An 18,035-nucleotide genomic window follows, 5' to 3' on the forward strand; every position below is an offset into this window, starting at 1 on the left:
CTGCTCTTGAAAGATAAGGAGCTGATCTTGCAACACAAAACCCTGCTGGCTCCTGACTTTAGCCCTGACTTTTGTCTGCTCCTGATCTACAGAGGACAGAAGGGGAAAGAAATGGGAATAAGTGACAAGAGAGCACAGATTAAAGGCAGGGAGTCATGTTTGCTGCATAAGAGTACATCTGGAGTGGTGACAGGCAGGAGTGCTCAGGTACAACCCATCGGTTCACCTTCCTCCCAACAGGATACCATGCAAAGGAATCTTGCTCTAACCAAGCTTCTGCCAAAACCCAACACTGAACACAGCTCTAGCCCCAGTTTCCCAAAGCCAGAGAGAAAGGTGTGACACACAGCAATTTCATGAGTTCAGCAGGAAGAGCCATCCTGTTGGGTGGTTCTACCAAGGGGCACTTGCCCATGACAGCCTCGAGCAGGACAGGCACACTTCTGGACCCATGGCAGGAGGGAGGCATGTGAAGCTGAAGACAGGAGCTCCTCTTCGGGTACGTGGCAAGAGGGAAGCCTGACCCTGAGCAATCCCACCTCGGCCCTTTCCCACTACCCAGGCTCCTGTGCAGGCAGCCGTGCAGGCAATGCCCTGCCTTTGCCAGGAGCCTGCTGTTCCACGTCTTCCCAGGGTGCTCTGGAAGCTCCCCAGCTCCCACGGGGTCCACTCTTCTCAGAGAGATAAAAGACAGAACAACACTTGCTGGGGAATTACTTCATTCCCCCAAGGCTGGGAAAAGCCATGCTCGCACTTGGCGAATGTCCCTGACGGCTGCAGCCTTTCCTGGCAAGGGAGAGTGCAATCCACATTAACCCCTTCCTGCTCACAGGCTGCTTCCAACACCGAACCCACTGCAGGAACAGGCTGAGGCTTTATGATAGCATCTGAACATCTCGCCACGGGCAAGAGATCACAGCAAGCCCATGAGGGAGGGAAATGTTTTTTTTTTACTGAGGCACAAAGTAGATGAATTGACTCGAGTTTGTGAGAGGGTCAGGAACTAAGTCAGGTCTCTTGAATCCTGTTTAACATCTGCCTGCTGGCCTATTCTCAGGTTCAAACCCACCGAGAGACACAGGACAGCCACAGTCTTCCAGGGCCATCAAGGGCAGCCACATGGCTGTCGGTATGGGGTTACACAACTCTCACCAGCCTCAAACCTAGACCATGCTCTCTTTGTTCTCACTACTCCTCACAGAAGGCTCTTCCAGACCTTTGGAGCCGCAGTGCTTATAAAATTTCTAAACACCAGCATGAAGGTACTCCTGGCAAGCTCAGTGCCTCTCCTGTTTCTGCACCAACACTCACACAGAGCTGAATTAGGGGCTTAATCCCCAAATGTATTTCAAATTTGCAACTATACCTCTCCTCAGCCTTCCTTTTGCTCAGCTAACAAGTCAAACTCTTCTAGTCTCTCCTGGCAAGATCGGCTCTTTACTCCTTGATCACCTCAACTGCCTGTCCCTGCAGCCTGAATGCATCTCTGCGGAATGTGCCTGAGCAAGCACAACAGTAGCCAGCACTCCAGGCAAGCTTGCAATGTCTGCACAAACATGCTCATACTTTTCAAAGGTATTCAGGGTATGTCCACATCCACTTTGGACATGCCATCATCACCTGATGCATCTTAGAAGCTGTATTTTCATCCAGATGGCAAAGCTAGAAGATCTAATCCAGCAAAGAGGGGGTGAAAAGCGTCTCAGTGACATCACTGAAGCCTGGGCCAGGGTTTATTTGCTTCACTTAATTTTAGGCACTGAAACAAAGCACTTTTAGGATCAGATTACTGCCCTGAAGTCTCTCCATAGTCCATGGAAGGAGATGGCCATTCCAGAAAACAATTCATTCTGGGAAGGCTTCACTCCCATCCACCATCACAAGGACACAAGGCAATTAGTCTTCTAATTCAAGCCGGATGGGAGAAATCCTTTAATAGCCCAGCAAGTTTTGAATGGAAATATTCCCTGCTTGAGAAACACAGCTTGCTAAAGTTGACTTGGTTATTCCTGACACATGATTTTTAACCACAGAACTTCGCCACCTCATTTTATTAGCATTCATTCATTTCCACAATTTCTGGGTCAGCTCTGCATGAAGGATAAAATTCTTGTCTTCTTACCTGCACATTGTAAGAAACATCATCCAGAGGGGGTGGGGGAGGAAAGGCACCTTGTGGTGATGTGATATGCCCGAGGTCATCCACAGGAGGTGGCGGGGGAGGAAGAAAGTCACCTAGAAGAGAGAATGGGAGAATTTAGGCTCACCAGCATTTCCCCACATCGTGGCATGGATGATCAGGACGAACCCTGCCCTACTCGCAGCTCTGCCAATTGGTTTCATGGCACAGGACAAAACACACTGTTTCACCACTAAATCTTCAGCTGCACCCTCCACCCCTCCCTGCCTCAGGAGATAGCTATGACAGCTCAGTAACACTGGCAGATTGCTTAGAGGTGCTCACACTCCATAGTAAAAGGTGACATGCCACAAAGTCTAAAGGCACCAATGAGCAGCTCCACAGATCAAAGTCGCATTTCAAACCTGCCACAGGCAACTAAAAAACTTGCAACAATGAACACTCCATTTCTAACCTTGCAATGGATCCCATCCAATTCACTCCCATTGTGTGCTATGCCAGCTCTTCTTGATCCCTATAAAGTGCTATCTAAAAGCAGGGATTCCCTGCTGCAGAAGACATACAGAAGGCTGGAGTAGGAACCCAAAATACAGACCTGTCCATCTCCTACGTCCCTGTTGCCAGCAGGCAGCCACTTTATAGCTCCCTTTTCCTATCAGAACTTCATAGTTTCATGTAAAGAACTTCTGGGAAGATCACAGGGTCTTCTCAGTGACAACAGCCATGTGACGGGCCAGTTGCAAGGATAGAAGTGTCCACCTCTTTTAACTCAGGAGGATATTTACAAGGAGGCTGATGAACAAAATTTCTACACCTCCATTTGCTTATCTTAAACTTCCAGAAGAGCCGATGGGATGACAAAGCAGCATCCTGGCTATGAAGCCATTCAGCTTAGATGAAATGGGAGATGAGAGGAGAGAGAAGTTATCCTTGAGAATTTTTATGTGACATGGGAGCACCAAACAGAAAGAAAACACGGATAGAGCACACCACACTGCCACGCTCTCAAAGCACCTCCTAAGGGTGGAAAAGGAGTGTTTGCCACTAATACTGGATTTGTCTCCTGGCAAAGCAGCTGCCTGCAACTTGGACCACTTTGGTATGTTTTTATTTCTCCTTATGAAGCTTGATGCTGCAAAGTAGAGCTGTTCGCAGTTGGCTCTACTGTGTGCAGCACCTGGCATGGAAGTTACGGATTAATAGAAGTGTGATATGTCACGTCTATAGGAACTGTTGCTTTTGGAGGATTTTAACCCCTTTGGAAGGAAATACGAGCTCCCTGCCTGACCCTCCCTATCTCCATGCAGCATCACACTGCCCCCGGCTAAAGGCCCTCAGTACCATCCCCAAATTCCACAGAGCAGGCTCAGGTCAGAGAAGTGCTGAGCCAAACCCCTGTGACCTGCAGTCCTCTGGGCCACTTGTGCCTGGGTTCAAAGCCCTGGGCTCAGTCTACCCCAGGCATGGGCACCAACTGGGCAGCACCACCAGCATGGCACCTCCATGCAATCTGCCATGGGAAACACAGAGGTCTGCAGCCCTGGAAAGTTTTTCTGTTCTATTTCAAATCACTCTGTGAAAGACACAAACTCTCCCTAGGACTTTCAGGGATGTTATTTCCCAGAAAGTTGTTTCTTCCCATTTTCCCCAAAGTGAGTATGAATGGGACTCAAAAAAACCCCCTCTGAATCCCCAAGAAAGTATCATCCTAAATACAGATGCTCAAAGACAGTTCGTAAACAACACACTGAAAACTAATTTAAGACAATCACATTGCTCCAATACATAAAATCCCATGAAACCTACTGGTTCATGCTATTATAGAGTTCAGGATTGATTTTTTAAAAAATTATGTCCAATAACATCTGCAATATCCTCATCTATGCCCTGTAATTAATCCAATCTTTTATTTCAAATCATCTGAAATAAAATACAGAGTAAAAAGAAAAGCAGAAATATTTTGAAATTAGTATCTAAGTGTTTAGTTCTAAAAAATGCTGGGATGTTTGAGTGCTAAGTAAATTTTTCTCCTTTGCTCTGAAAATGACCCTGCAACCAGCCAACACGATTTTGCAAATGAATTCAACTCCAGAGGACACATACTTCCCAAAAAATATGCTTCAGATAATGTTTCTCCAGTAAGTCCCGGCTCCGATGCCAAAGACTGATCTCCCTGCACAGCACATTAGTCAGATACTCTTGCTTTATTACAACGCTCCTAAACACCTAAGAAAAATCAAGGTAGAGAATGTGTTGGAGGGGATGAGAGAGGGAAAAGGGCAGGTTTTGTGCATAAACAGAAGGGGAAAATAACAATTGCTATAACAGAAGAGGAAAACAATGACTGTTAAAACAAATACAAACCAAATAACATTTTGCCCCTTTGGAAGATCCATTCCTCCTGGAAGAAAAAACACAGTGGCAAGATTTTTCAGGAAAGTAGCTTAAAACTTTTTTCTGTCTTTCAGAAAAGGACAGAAAAAGAGAAGAGTCCTCTCCTGGAGTTTGGAAGAAAACACTCTTCTTTGCAGTAGGAGACAGCTGGCTTTATTGCATCCCAGACCAGCTCTTCTGACTATGTCCCATGTTGGATAAGCTGCTGGCTCCACTCACCCCACAAATGGGAAGGTTTTTAGACTGGGAAGCAGAGAGCAGATGCCTGATGAACTGGGGGGACCTTGCAGATGTTTGGCCTTTTCCTGGTCCTCTGTGAACAGATGGGCTTTTCTCCTTCACAACTTTAGTTATTTATTCTGCCACTGCGCTTTCCTCTTTCCCACACACAGCCACAGGACCCGATGCTGTTCCCACTGCACTCGCGGGAGAGTATTCCCTTGGATGCAGAAGGGAAAGCTGTTACTGTATTATTATTATTGGCATTGCTGGAAGTCTCCCTCAGGCAGAGAGGGAAGCATGCAAAGACTAAAATCTGTGTCCTGGGAAGCCTATGATTCCAGATGACGTGTGGAAGAAACAGGCCTACATTTCAGGGAGTAAAAAAGGAGCTTACACTCCCTTTAAGCAGGGTGTCCCTAAAATGCTTTGCAAGCAGACAGATTTCACTTGCTTAGAGCTGGGCAAGGCATGGGAGAAGGCAGGAAAGTCCATGTTCAGAGGGAACATATCACTGCCACCCACTGCTGACCACCTTTAGCATCAGTTTTGTGGGTAGCTGTCTGGGGAAGGGCCCATTCCCTGTTCTGCATGGATTCAGCAGAAGCCACAGGGGAATGGGGCTCTGGGTTACCAGTTAACCATGGGCTGATGGAGGGCACATCCCATCCTGAGCACTCACCCTCTTCTGACTGATTTAATCCGGCTTTGAATAAGGATAAGATGGGCAAAAGGCTCATTAGTATTGATTATTGTTCAGCACCAAGACTGGCATTTTCATTGACTTTCACCTGCTGTCAGCCTGAACACTTGGATGTACTTCAAGCTGTAAGAGTGACTGCACTGACTTCTGTCAAAGAGACATCAAGGCACCTCCAGAAAGCAATTTGTACATCAAGGAGGTGAAGGGACTTGCCTTCCGATGGCAAGTCTCCCCATGGAGGCAGCCTGGGGCAGACATGTTCGGAGGAGGGAATCACATCCTGCCCCTCCTCACACTGCGACACAGCCTGCCTTCAGCTCTTACAGTGAGAAATCTCTACCCATTACCATACATTTAGCAGAGAAAATAAACACTCCCTGATGCACCAGCTACTTGTTCCTTCTTCCTAACAGCTGTGAAGACCGTGAGTCAACCTACAAATGGGCTGTGCAGTGAGAGACACGAGCCAGCTTGGTTATTTCAGACACGACGGCGCAACGTGCCGTGAAACCGCAGCTCTGAGCTCTTCTCTCAGCACTCGTGCCTGCCTCTGTGACGGGGCATCACCTGATGCAACCACGAGAGATGACACTGCCAGCCCTGGTAATGTTCCACTCTAAGCAATATAATGCTTGTATATTGTACATCCAAAGTAATTAGACAGAAATTAAGTGAGTCCATCATGGCTATGCTGGGAAACTACAGCAGAGCCATAAGGAGAAGTGATGCCTCCCAGGCCCCAGCCTGGTTTTTGGCTGTGATCTAATCTGTGCCACTGCAGATGCACTTGCAAGGTGTTACCCTTCTCTGCCCCAAAATTTCCTCTTACACTTCTCAAGGAGATTTGGGCATTTCATTATTACAATTTTAAGTATACAAATAAAAAACTGTTCAAAGCCTTAACAGACATCTACAGCAGCACAAGCTTGTCAGGTTGAATAGAAACTCATAACATTTTTGCCATTGGTTGCCTGATGCCTTCTGGGTCCAAGTATGAGCTGAGAAAAACATTCTGCCTCGTGCACCAAGAACTGTTCTCACTTACAGTCTAACCTTTAAATTTTTAAGTGCACTTCAGCTTTTGCTGGATCAGGCTCGTGTCTCAAGTCTTTGTTTTCAGGAGATACATCTGCCAGTCAACAAATGAACTGCAGCACAGTGATTGTCTCTCCCCTTGACTGACACAGTTGTTTAGGCATGAAGATTTGCAGCTTTGAAACTTCTAGATATGAAGAAGGTCTCACATGTTCAGTAAGAAGAGACTCTTTGGGGAACAAGACGAAGAGACAAAAAAGCAAAACACCGTATTTTCTCTGAAACAATAAGTTACTGAAACCTATCAACTAACAAAACTGGGTTCACACTAGTCTTCCAAGATCTCTGGCTGACATCTGAGGACTATATGCCCAGTTGTTTCTCATTTTTCACCTTCCAAGCAAAAATAACCCTTTCTCATTGTCATATTGATAATTTCTGCCCCTGAAGCTGATCTGGAATCAGTTTGAATCATCCGAAAAACACAGTTCAGCCCTTACTCAGAGACCAGACTAAGGACAGTGACGGAGCAAATCCCCTGATGTATTTCTGTTCTGATCCACACGGACTCCATTTGGCAAAGTACTGAGCAGACACAGGCACTGCCCGGTCAAGTGTTTACCTTCTACTGCAGAAAGCCAAAGCTTGCAATTTGATGATCTACAGTGAAACAATTAAGATTTACACTAAACTCTAATTCATTGAGGACTAGGTCAAAATACAGTTGATTGAGGCTACCATGAACTTGTATTCCACAATAACCGTTGAAAAAGCCTGCAGAATATCACAGTATTACTGAGTGGTCTGGGAAACTTCATGCTGCAAAATGACGTCACAGGATTTTTATAGAAAACTTCAGCTAGATGTGACCTGGTGGCTCTTAGGTGTGAACACACATCTTACTAAGTTTCCCAAAATGAACATTTTCCTGTAATATCTGTACTTAACACAAATAGCTAGACAAGAAAAGCACATTGTTAAAATCACGTTTTTTTGATCACAACCACCTTGCAAGAGGTCACTGACACCACATCAGTACAGGGGAAACTGTGGCATGATGACACACACCAGCTCCTCAATCCACCTAAACACTGGCCTGTGATTCCTAAAATAAAGCACCTCCAACAACCCAAAGCACTGTTTAAATTACCACTCTTACCAATCACTAATCCTACCATTTCAACTACTTGTGCTAATCAGCTACTGTATTAATAAGCATGAGGGAGAAAAAAAAAACACCACACTGGCTAATTTCATCCTCTGCATTTAAAAAAGGAATACTGAGTCTGTCAGGTAGTTGCACTGAAAATTTACTTCACCACCTGCTAGCTGAAATATTGCTTTTATGGATTTATATTGTATTAAAAGGTCACTGGCTGTTTAAGTCTTAAACAGTTTTAATCATTCTAAAAGTCTCTTAACAGTAAGAAAAGGAAGCTCAGAACAAACAGCAGCAGGGATTCTAATTAAAAGGGCCAATTCATCTAATTTTATTTGGGGTTAATTATTCAGGATTCACTCTCTGATGTGTAAGGAATAGCAATTAGTAATTTTAGTGATTTGAGGAACATTGGAGGTGTAATCAGTTAAAATGAGTGAGTGTTTACAACACAAGATGTTGAATTAGTTTCTCCCAGCTGGAGAACAGGAACATTAGTCCCCTACAGTTCAGGACTATGAATCGCAGTCCTGCTTAAAATATTCTCTTCAAATAAAAAAAAACCCCACACCACATGCCAACAATCATCTGGTAATTTTGTTTACTACATGGAAAGTCAATAGGCAACATGTACCATGCCAGTTTATGCATCCTTACCTCCACCCTCACCCTGCCATCCAACTACTCAAACCCCTGGCATTCACTGGAAACAATTCCCAGCAATTTTCCTATCTGTACAACTCCAGCCAGACTACAACCCTCTTGCCTTTCACCACAGCTGGCTGAGATAATGGAAGAAGCAGCCTGTGAAACTTTGAAATGTTAATTAACTTCAGTGGTTAAACATACAGAGGAAAAATGACCGTGCGATTAACTTAAAACCTCTAGGTACAATTCCTCCTGCAAACACAAATCCAAAATAGCTCTGCTGGAATTGCTCTGGATTTCTTCCAGTGTTACTAGAGCCAGACTAAGGTACTAAAGCTTTCAGGAGTAGCAGATGAGACTCTGATGGGGACATAGAAGCTGCGTGGGAGAGTGCCAACGGGGAGATCCGGCACTGGCTGCATTGAGATTTGGGTCTGAGCTGAGGCAGCAGTTCAAAAGCCATTTTTTACCCCCCTCAGGAGGTTTTACCTCCATAGCCAGGTGCTGCAGTGGGACTGGAGGCTGGACCCTTTGCATTGCCCACAAGTTAGTGACTGTTAAAAGGAGCGGCACTGGCACACCAGGCCAGGCTCACTGCAAATGATGCAGCTTTTAGTGAGCAACTTAATTTAGAACAAACAGATGCTGTCATTAGTGTCCTGCACACAGATCTTTCACTCCAGCTCTGGTCACCAAAGGGGGAAATCCCCTCCACCCCGGGGTTCACAACAGAACTCACTGACCTCCCTCTCAAAACACCCCAAAGGCAGTAATTAGCACGAGGGTAGGAAGTAAGGGCTCAGTTCCCCAAATTATGCAAAATCTCAGCTGATTCGCCACAGTGGGTGCCCCTCATTGTGAAAACAGTGTGTTTTTTTGATGAGACTGCATCTTCATTCAGCTTGTGGCTGTAGACACCAAGCTGTGCCATCCTTCCCAGCAAAGTGCAGCTGATGTTCTTACCCCAAAGGTCACAGGGGCAGGCAGGTATAATCCAGTGCTGGGCTGCCCTCCCCCAGCACATCAGCCAAACTTCCTACACATCACACCTGCAATACACACCACTAAGTACAAAGCCATGGATACAAGGCTGCATTTTGAGTCTTCAGCTTATTTTTCCACATGACTGTGGGGCAGAGCACTCCACCCAACGTGCCACACCAACCTCTCTGTCACGGAGGTGACTTATTTTGTTCACCTCAACGACCTGTTTTCTAAACATCATGCAAGTAAACCAGCTCTGCTCCTGCTCCAAACACGTCACAAGTGGCAGTTATCTCTGCAACGCTGATGTCTGCTAAGATGAGAGGTCTGCTAGTATCAGAACTCAGCTCTATGGAAAATACATCAGTCCTTTACTAAAGCTTAGTGGAGGACTAAAGCTGAGCCAATGCAAGAAACAGCCCACGGCACTGTAAAACTTTAATTAAAATCTGTGCTAAAATAGAAGGAGGAAGAAGAGCTGTAAGATTAGCAAAGAAGTTCTAAGCACCATTCCTTGTCATACATTTATTTTAGGATGCTGGAGATGTCACCTAACCCCACCGTGCCTCTGCATACAAGCATGAAAATCTTTCCTTTGCCTTCTCTCCAGTGTTTATTTGTAGAAGTAAGCATAGAGTCCATCTTATTTGTGCAGCAATAAGTATTAGATCCCACTTTCAGGTGCAGCTACTCAGGTCCAATAACAGGGACAAAAGTAGTTCTGAATGATTCTTTAAAAAAATACAGAAAATATCCTGATAGAGATGCAGAGATTTCTACACAAACAGGTGGAAATCAGGGCATCTAAGTCAAAAGAGCAAACCCTGTCTTGGAGGGGAAAAAGGCTGCATTCACACACACCATCCTTCTCCTCTGCAGAGTGAACGGTCCATGAAACAACTCAACGAGGGAAACGCTGCCTCACTCAGAACAAAACTGGAAAAGGTTATCTATTTGTTTATTAGATTATGGTGTTGAACTCATTCGTTCATTGCTAAGAGCTTCTGACAAGAGTTGACATATGCATTAATTTACCAAAGAGGGCTGTTGTGAAGGAGTTGAAAAAAATGAGCTACGCCACTAGATTAGGACCTCATTCCCCCTGGCTGCTGTTTCATGGCACAATGAAAATGAGTCTGTTTTTTCTGGTCAGTTTTCTCTCCTGAGGTAGCAGACAGGGATGATGTGAACCATGTCCTTCAGATACAACCTATCTTATCTCCAACCAAACCTCCTCTGTGCCTGGTGATTATGAAATATAAAACAGCGCACAAATCGCAAATAAACATCTCCCAGAGCTCTTCACTGCCAAGGGGCTTCCTCAAGTTCTGGAAGCTGCAGCCAACAGTTTTAGGCAATGTTTCATTTATCTTTGTCTACAACTGTTTTCGTACTGTGTTCCTATTTTGTGGGCGAACTGCAGTCTGAACAGGCAGAGGAAACCCATGTGTTGCAGCCTTGGCTTAAGCCTCACAGTCAGCAGTGGCCTGTGCTGCAGAACATCTGGAAGTGCTGGATCCATTCTCTTTGCCCAGCATGCAAGGAAGAGAGACAACAAAAATCACTGCCCTAAGCAGACCATCCCTGGGTGATGGGTTCAACCTTCCTGCAAATGTGTTCTCCTCACTAAGTCTTCTGTTCCTTGTTTTGAGAGACTGGAGGAAAAACACCAAGTGGGAAATGTGTGTGCAGTGCTCAGATGAACTGATCAAACCAACCCCAAAGACTGGCTTTCAAACTGGGTCATTTAGTTCCTCCCATCCTCTTTGCCACACCTCCCTATGTAACGCTTACAAATGTCCACACTTGGAAAGATTAAAGCAAAATGTGTCTTCATGAGATGTATCTCAGTTCACTGTTTACACTAATACAAACAGCACTGCCTTTCTTCCTCCTATTGCACGTAATCAGTGCTACTGGGGAGCCGAAAAGTGACTAGATTTTCTTTCTGCTAGAAAGTAATTGCTTTCTTATTCACCAGTGTAAGAGTTAAATACTAAATTACCTCCTTAATCCCTGGAGATAATATAAGATAAAATTAAATGTTGGATATGTAGAATTCACCTCTATCTTGTTTTTTCAAATTAAATAGCTAATGCTCCATATCCAAATTTTAGGGATATGGTTTAGTGGTGGACTTGGTAGCGTTCAGTTAATGGCTGGACTTCATCTTAAAATCTTATCCAATCTAAATAATTCTGTGATTCTACCTCGATATATAAGTTTATATAAATAAATATTTATAGGGAGTGGTGGTAGTTTGGTTCCTTTTGCAGATACCTACTAAAAATATCACATGTGATCTGGTTGGCTCATGGAAGAAAAATGGGATTAAAATCAAAAGAAAATAAAAAAAGAGGGGGTTATGTGTATCTTTCCCTGGGTAGATTCCCCCTGGAAGTGTTCTACATCCTCTCTACTGTACTTCTTGATAACAGAGAACACAGAGGAGAAAAACAAATGATGCAGGTTTTCTCTTCTTTGAAATGAATTTTACCCTAAAACACTGATGCACAAGCTTTCTGTACCAAGGACGACTTTCCAACAAGCCAAAGTTACTATACACACTTACCTGTGCAGTTATTGCCATATTTTGAGCAGAAATGCTTTAAAATTTACACTTTTGCATAATTCAGCAAAGTAACTGGTTAGGAAAGAACATGCTAAACTGACTTTTTAGGTAAGTAACTACACTTATTTTTCCATATTCCACAAAATCCCCTACCAAGAACCATCCCATCCTTCTCCTGGCTAGTGAGAGCACTGAGGTGAGGAAAACAATTTCCCATCAGAGAGCATTTCCCATCATGAGCAACTTAAAGTGGGCAAGGAAAAGGTGAATAACTGAGTCACAGAAAGGACCTCCCAAGCCTAAGAATCATCTTCCCATTCAGGACACTGATGATAATAGCATTCGCTCCCTAAACTGAACCAGGCAGACTGCCCATCCCCAGAACAGAAGCAGGGATAGACCTGTGCTGTTTTGGAAGGCAACACAGTTCTGATCTTACACTCCCAACAGGAACAACCATGAGATAGCAGTTATCCAAGCACACATTTTACACATTTTAAGCTTCTGACCATTCTGAGAAAGCAGTTGATCAAACCAGCAGTTGTGCTGTAATTCTGCTCAGCATATGGTGCCTCCCTTCCAGAGAAAAAGTATTAGGGTCTGGCAGAAGCCCAGAGTAACTGAGAGGGTGCCCTCACCATAAAAGCAGGGTCAATTATTTGGTGTAGAGAAACCTGTGCGAGATCACTTTCAGATTGAATTAAAACTTTTCTATTTAAACAACAGAAAACAAATTACTGAAATATTTGTGGATATTGTTAAAAGGAAAAATGCGGAAGAAAATTAAAATCCTCTGCTAAGATTGTGGTTTTGTCTGAAAAGCCAGAGATTTTATTCTTAAAATAAAATGTTGCGGAAAAAAAGGGTAACAAATTGTAGTAACATATTGCTACAGTTTCTAGGTTGGACTTCTGAAATCTTCATTCTGAGGTTTGGTTTTCCCTCAGAACCATTACTCAGACAACTTTAGCAAAAGAAAAATTAAATTAGGCTGGTGGGGAGCCTGTCTTGATTTTCTTTAGTTCTAACTTTTATTCCAGCTTTTCTGCAGGAAAGTGCAAATCTATCCTTTTCAGATTAATGATTGATCTTCATTCTAAATTCCTACTTCAATATTAATAACCTCTCAGAAAACAATTAAAATAGATATATTGTTGGAGTCTGTGCTCAGGGAGCAAGAGAAGAGGATAAATCTTATATGATCACAAAAGCCTCTGTCATACTTGCAGGTCTGCTGATGCCTGCAGTGACAGACAACGGTATCCACTGTAATATACACGTCTCCCCACATGCCTGGAGCGGTGAATGGGAAGGAGGGAGTGCTTAGCAGCACAATGGAAGAGTTGGATGGTCCCTCTCAACACCTAACAAGAATCCCTCCATCAATGAGGTGGAAAGAGTAGGTCTTTTCCTCCATCAGATAGAAATGATGCAGGAAGAACAACTTCCAACTTGACATTACCAGCAAGTGCAAACAGCCAGAGAGACCTCAGGCAGGTTCTTTGCTTGGAAATTATTTTAACGCACAGAAGTGCCTGATGTGCTGAGGCCTTAAGATGAATCATGAACCCTACGTCATTCAGAGTTGCTTATCAGCTCTGAGAATTTTCTAGCCAGCGTCTCTACCTTCTTCTTGAATCACAGCAAGGACAGAAGTGTCTCCCCCATGACCTAAGCAGTGCCATGGAGCTGAGGACTATCATTACTCTCTTGCCTTTTTCCAGTTCCAAGGGAAGCAATGGGGAGGCTGTGGTGCTGCTTCCAATGGGGTGTTTTCACAACATAAAATGAGAAAGCTCTCTTCCCCGGTAAGGGTGCACATGGAGATACTTAAGGTTGAAGAATTTTCTTACAGGATGGTTAGAGGACTGGGAACACTTCTCCTACAAAGAAAGGCTGAGAGAGTTAAGGTTGTTCAGCCTGGAGAAGAGAGGGCTCCATGGAGACCTTAGAGCCCCTTCCAGTACCTGAAGGAGGTTTACAGGAAGGCTGGGGAGGGACTTCTTGCAAGGGCAGGTAGTGACAAAACAAGGGAAAATGGCTTTAAACTGAGAGCATGTTTATACATTACTTATGGGGAAAAAATTTTTTACCACAAGGGTGGTGAGGCCCTGGCACAAACTGCCCAGAGAAGCTGTGGACTCCCCATACCTGGACATGTTCAAGGCCTGGCTCGATGGGGCTTTGAGCAACCTGGTCTCGTAGGTGTCCCTGTCCACGGTCAAAGGGGTTGAACTGGATGGTCTTCAAGGTCCCTTCCAACCCAAACCATTTGATGATTCTGTGATATGATTCTATGATCATCTTTGGCACAGTGAAACAAGCTTGAGTCATGGTCCTAGTGTTCTCCTAGAGGAGAAACACCCGACTTTGGGGAGCATTAACCAGCTCTGCTACATGAAACTGAACAGCAGCAAGTTGTGAAAACTCACACTGCAATTTTGCAATGCATGACTTGCTGCATGCAGTCATCCAAGGTGACTGTTTTATACAGAAGCAAAGTTCATTCCTAGAGGATTTAAACAATCACAGTCAGATTTCCTTGATGAAAGACACTCAAGTGAATAACAACTTTATATAAAGAGAAAACATGGCATGTTTAGGTACCTGGCCTGTCAAGAAAACAAGAAGCAATCAAGAACACATCTGAGAATGTTCTGAAGTTAGCCACTGTTTATTTTGCTACACAAAGAATTTTAAATTTAAAATACAGGTATAACCTAGCTTTAAAATCCCGTAACACATCTAGGCGAAACCCAAATATGTATGTTGAAGATCATTGAAAGAACAAGATTCTCTGCTTTCACAAGACTCTGAGATTTACCTCAATAGCCTTGTCAGGTCATACTTATCACATTAAGTCATGGTGATTAACATCTTGATTGATTAAAATCTTTAATTCCATTTGATTTAGAAAACTAATTTAAGAACCACTCAGACAAGAGCCCAAGTCTGGATCTGATCACAAGCAGAGAATAGGACACTGTGGCTGCAGCACTGGTATCTGCTAGCCTCATTCTTCAAAACATTGCACCTAAAATCATCTAGCCAAGAGAGGTAACTAAAGGTGTGTGTCAGGTCAGTCAGAAAAACCTTTCAAGGCAATGGTTCTGCAGTCATTATGAGAAAGCAGATAAAACCTACTTTGGCTCTCGTTTACTATATATTTAACATTTGCAAGAGAAAGATCAGATGACTACTTAAAGCTTAGGATGATGCATGCCATCTCCAAGTTATTCTTGAGCTTGAAATGTTTAATGTTTCATGTGGTTTGGAAATGGTTTAAATTCCTTGATGAATTTTTTATACCATACACAATTTAGCCTTTATCAAAAAAATCCCCTTCAATTAGGAACTTTGCAAAAAATGCAGAAATTCTTTGGAAAGCTTCTCAACACTTTATTTCCCTGATTTTCTGTTTACCATTTTTTGGTTTGCTAAGGTCTGTATAACATATATTCTCAAGTGGATATTCCTACTGAAGTTATCAGGACTTCGCCATTTGTGCTACTCAGAGAAAATCAACTCTGTTTTCTTTTCCCCTCTCTCTCTCTCCATGACTTTATCTTAAGTGAGGAGAATAGGAAGAGAGAAGAGCACTGGGGACGGGCTAAAACATTGCAGACTTCTGGATGGACCCAGCTTTTTACCCTGACCCCCCCATCAGGAGCTGTAAATTGGCAGCAGCTGTGGAGCAAAGCCGGCAGGCGGGCAGCCTTTGGCAGCAGAGCTGGCAGCAGGCACGTCATTCCCAGTGCAGGAGATGCGGCAGGAAAACAAGCATAATTAGAGCACTGCAATGTGCCAGCTATTCTTGGAGGCAGAACAGCCCCTCAGGAGCTATTGCAGGAGAGCGAAGCGAGGACAGCCCTCGGACCACTCCAACCCACGTCACAGGCATCCCCAGGAACATAAAGCCATCCTCCCATGTTCTGCCCTGCCCCACAGCTCAGGCTAAACACGCTGTCTCTCTGCTGCTTTTGTTCTCGGAACACCTTCATTATGCTGAGCATACATCCCCTAAGGTTCCGGGAATATTAACATAAGCCACCCACAAATATTATTTTAAAGAAGTGATTCCCATAGTCCTCCTATTTTTGGAGATGCATCTTAAAAAAGCTTCCCTAATATACTGGAACAGGCCCCATATTGTGTCTTCATGAAAAGAATCCAACTTTATGCTCCTAAATTCACTGGTAAGCAGTTCAGACTTCCTTTTATATTGTAAGATTTCCTTCCCATAAGACGCAAGATATATTGCCTCAAGGGAAAAGCAGCTTTATGAAGAGGAAGCTACGTGTGCCAGAATTGTTCTCTGCCATTATCTGCAACATCCTTTCTCCCTCCTATTGTTTTAATAAAGCTGGTCACCAGAAGAACCTGCAGCAAAAATGCCAAAACCCTCAGCAGAGTATCTACCTGCTAAGAGCCCCAAAGAACATCTTCTCTTCACTCAGAAAAACTGGTTTCTGTGCATACCACATATGCAGTGCTGATAGAAACGTGACTCTGCTAACAGACCTGCTTTTGGCTGTTCCCACCAGAAAAACGTCTGAGGAATGGATGATTCTCCAGTCATCTCCCACCATAAATTCTACATATATTTTTGTAGAATTTTATTGAATAAAAGGATGCAGAAGAAAAAAAGGAAAGAAAAAAAATCAACAAAAAAAACAACCAACCAACCAACAAAAAAACAAAGGGAGAGGAAACACATTAAGTGGTAACCCATGTTACAGGGAGGAAAAAACCAAAACAATCTTAAAAATCTGCTGTCTGATGTTCCTACATATGACCCCTCATGCACACACGTGCTTGCATGCAGCACAGACTCAGTTACACTCTTAAGTTCAAGAGCATTCTTAAATGTTATGTCCCATGGGCCTTCACAAAGTATGTATCAAATCAGGCATTTTCTGAAATGCTTTGCTAAGCAAAAGGATCAGTTTACGTATTTTCCCCAAAGATTCTGCTGAAATGAGGCTAAATGGTTGCACCGGTAACTCTCAGGAGATACTCAATTCTTCCCTGAAGCATTCATTTGCTGCGATTTCCCTCTAGTACATTCAGCTTTGGGGAATCACTACAGGAAACTGGGATCAGGGAATTCTCAGTGTTAGAAATGACAGTATTACCCAGGGTAGCTAAAGTAACCACAAATCCCTCCCCACTGATCCAGATTCCACCAGGGCCACTGACATCTCTTCAATTTCCATTAAAAATCTCCTCTAGGGGGTATAATCTCCCCAAAATCAAGCACAGGGAAATCCAGTGTTCCCTCAAATCAGAATCTGCTTGATTTGGGACAAAAGGAATCTGCTGTCAGGAGGACTGGAGTTGCTAAAAATAAGCAAATATTCCCAATGTTTCTGCACTTCTCTCCCTGAAGTGAAATGATCAAGAGGATTAATTTTAGAGTATGCACAGTTTTCATGTGAAAAAACCCAAGTTGCATCTTAGCTTTTAAGCAAAGACCAGATGGAAAGTCTATCATTAGAAATGCCAAAGGGAGAATACACTCAAAGTTCGCTTCAGGATGGAAAGGTCATTTCTAGTCATCCTTGTTTTAAATGTTCTCAGAAGCACTCAAGCTTTTTGTAATAAGATGGTTTTCTTTCAGTTTATCAATTTGACTTCTTCCAAAATAAAATATTAAAAAAAAAAATCTCCAAAACAAAACAAAAATCACCAAACAATACAAGACAGAAACTTTAAAGGCAGGCGCCAGCTCCCTTTTTTTTTCCTCTCCACAGCAAAAGAGTCATTAAATTTTTAATGAATTATTGTTTAGATGACAAGAAATGCCACAAAAATGATCTGCTGATTCCACCCAGGGGTGTTTACTTAGAGCTTCACGGGGAGATTTATGAGACGACAGGCAACAGACGATGTGTCAATGAAGTCTGAGAAGCAATGCTTCGTTTATCAGGTACCAATGTCAATGAAGAACATGTCAACCTGATGAGAAATGGATCAGGCTTTTCTGCTGTGTTCAAAGCAACATCCCAAACCCCCAGTGAAGACCATATGCAGCTGACCTATATCCACCAGCCCATCTGGATTGTAACTCCATGCTACTGGTTGTAAATCTGAGCTGTTCAGTAAGGACCTCCTTTGGTCCAAAGATGCCTTCTTAACATTAGTAGCACACAAAGGTGGCAAAATTGCGATCCATCATGTT

At 43.5% G+C, this 18,035-nt stretch overlaps 1 protein-coding gene across 12 annotated transcripts in view; it reads right to left on the bottom strand.

Annotated features, from left to right (window-relative positions):
* Positions 1–18,035, bottom strand: part of LPP (LIM domain containing preferred translocation partner in lipoma) — a 333,675-nt gene that overhangs the window by 182,878 nt on the left and 132,762 nt on the right. For all 12 annotated transcript variants that reach the window (XM_050308804.1, XM_050308807.1, XM_050308803.1 and 9 more), the window contains one exon: positions 2,123–2,235. In XM_050308804.1, the coding sequence (XP_050164761.1) occupies positions 2,123–2,235 (113 nt within the window). The remainder of the gene's footprint in view (positions 1–2,122; positions 2,236–18,035) is intronic.

The sequence above is a fragment of the Myiozetetes cayanensis genome, unplaced genomic scaffold (genome assembly GCF_022539395.1).
Source record: "Myiozetetes cayanensis isolate MyiCay16 unplaced genomic scaffold, myiCay2020 scf13, whole genome shotgun sequence".
Classification (NCBI taxonomy): domain Eukaryota; kingdom Metazoa; phylum Chordata; class Aves; order Passeriformes; family Tyrannidae; genus Myiozetetes; species Myiozetetes cayanensis.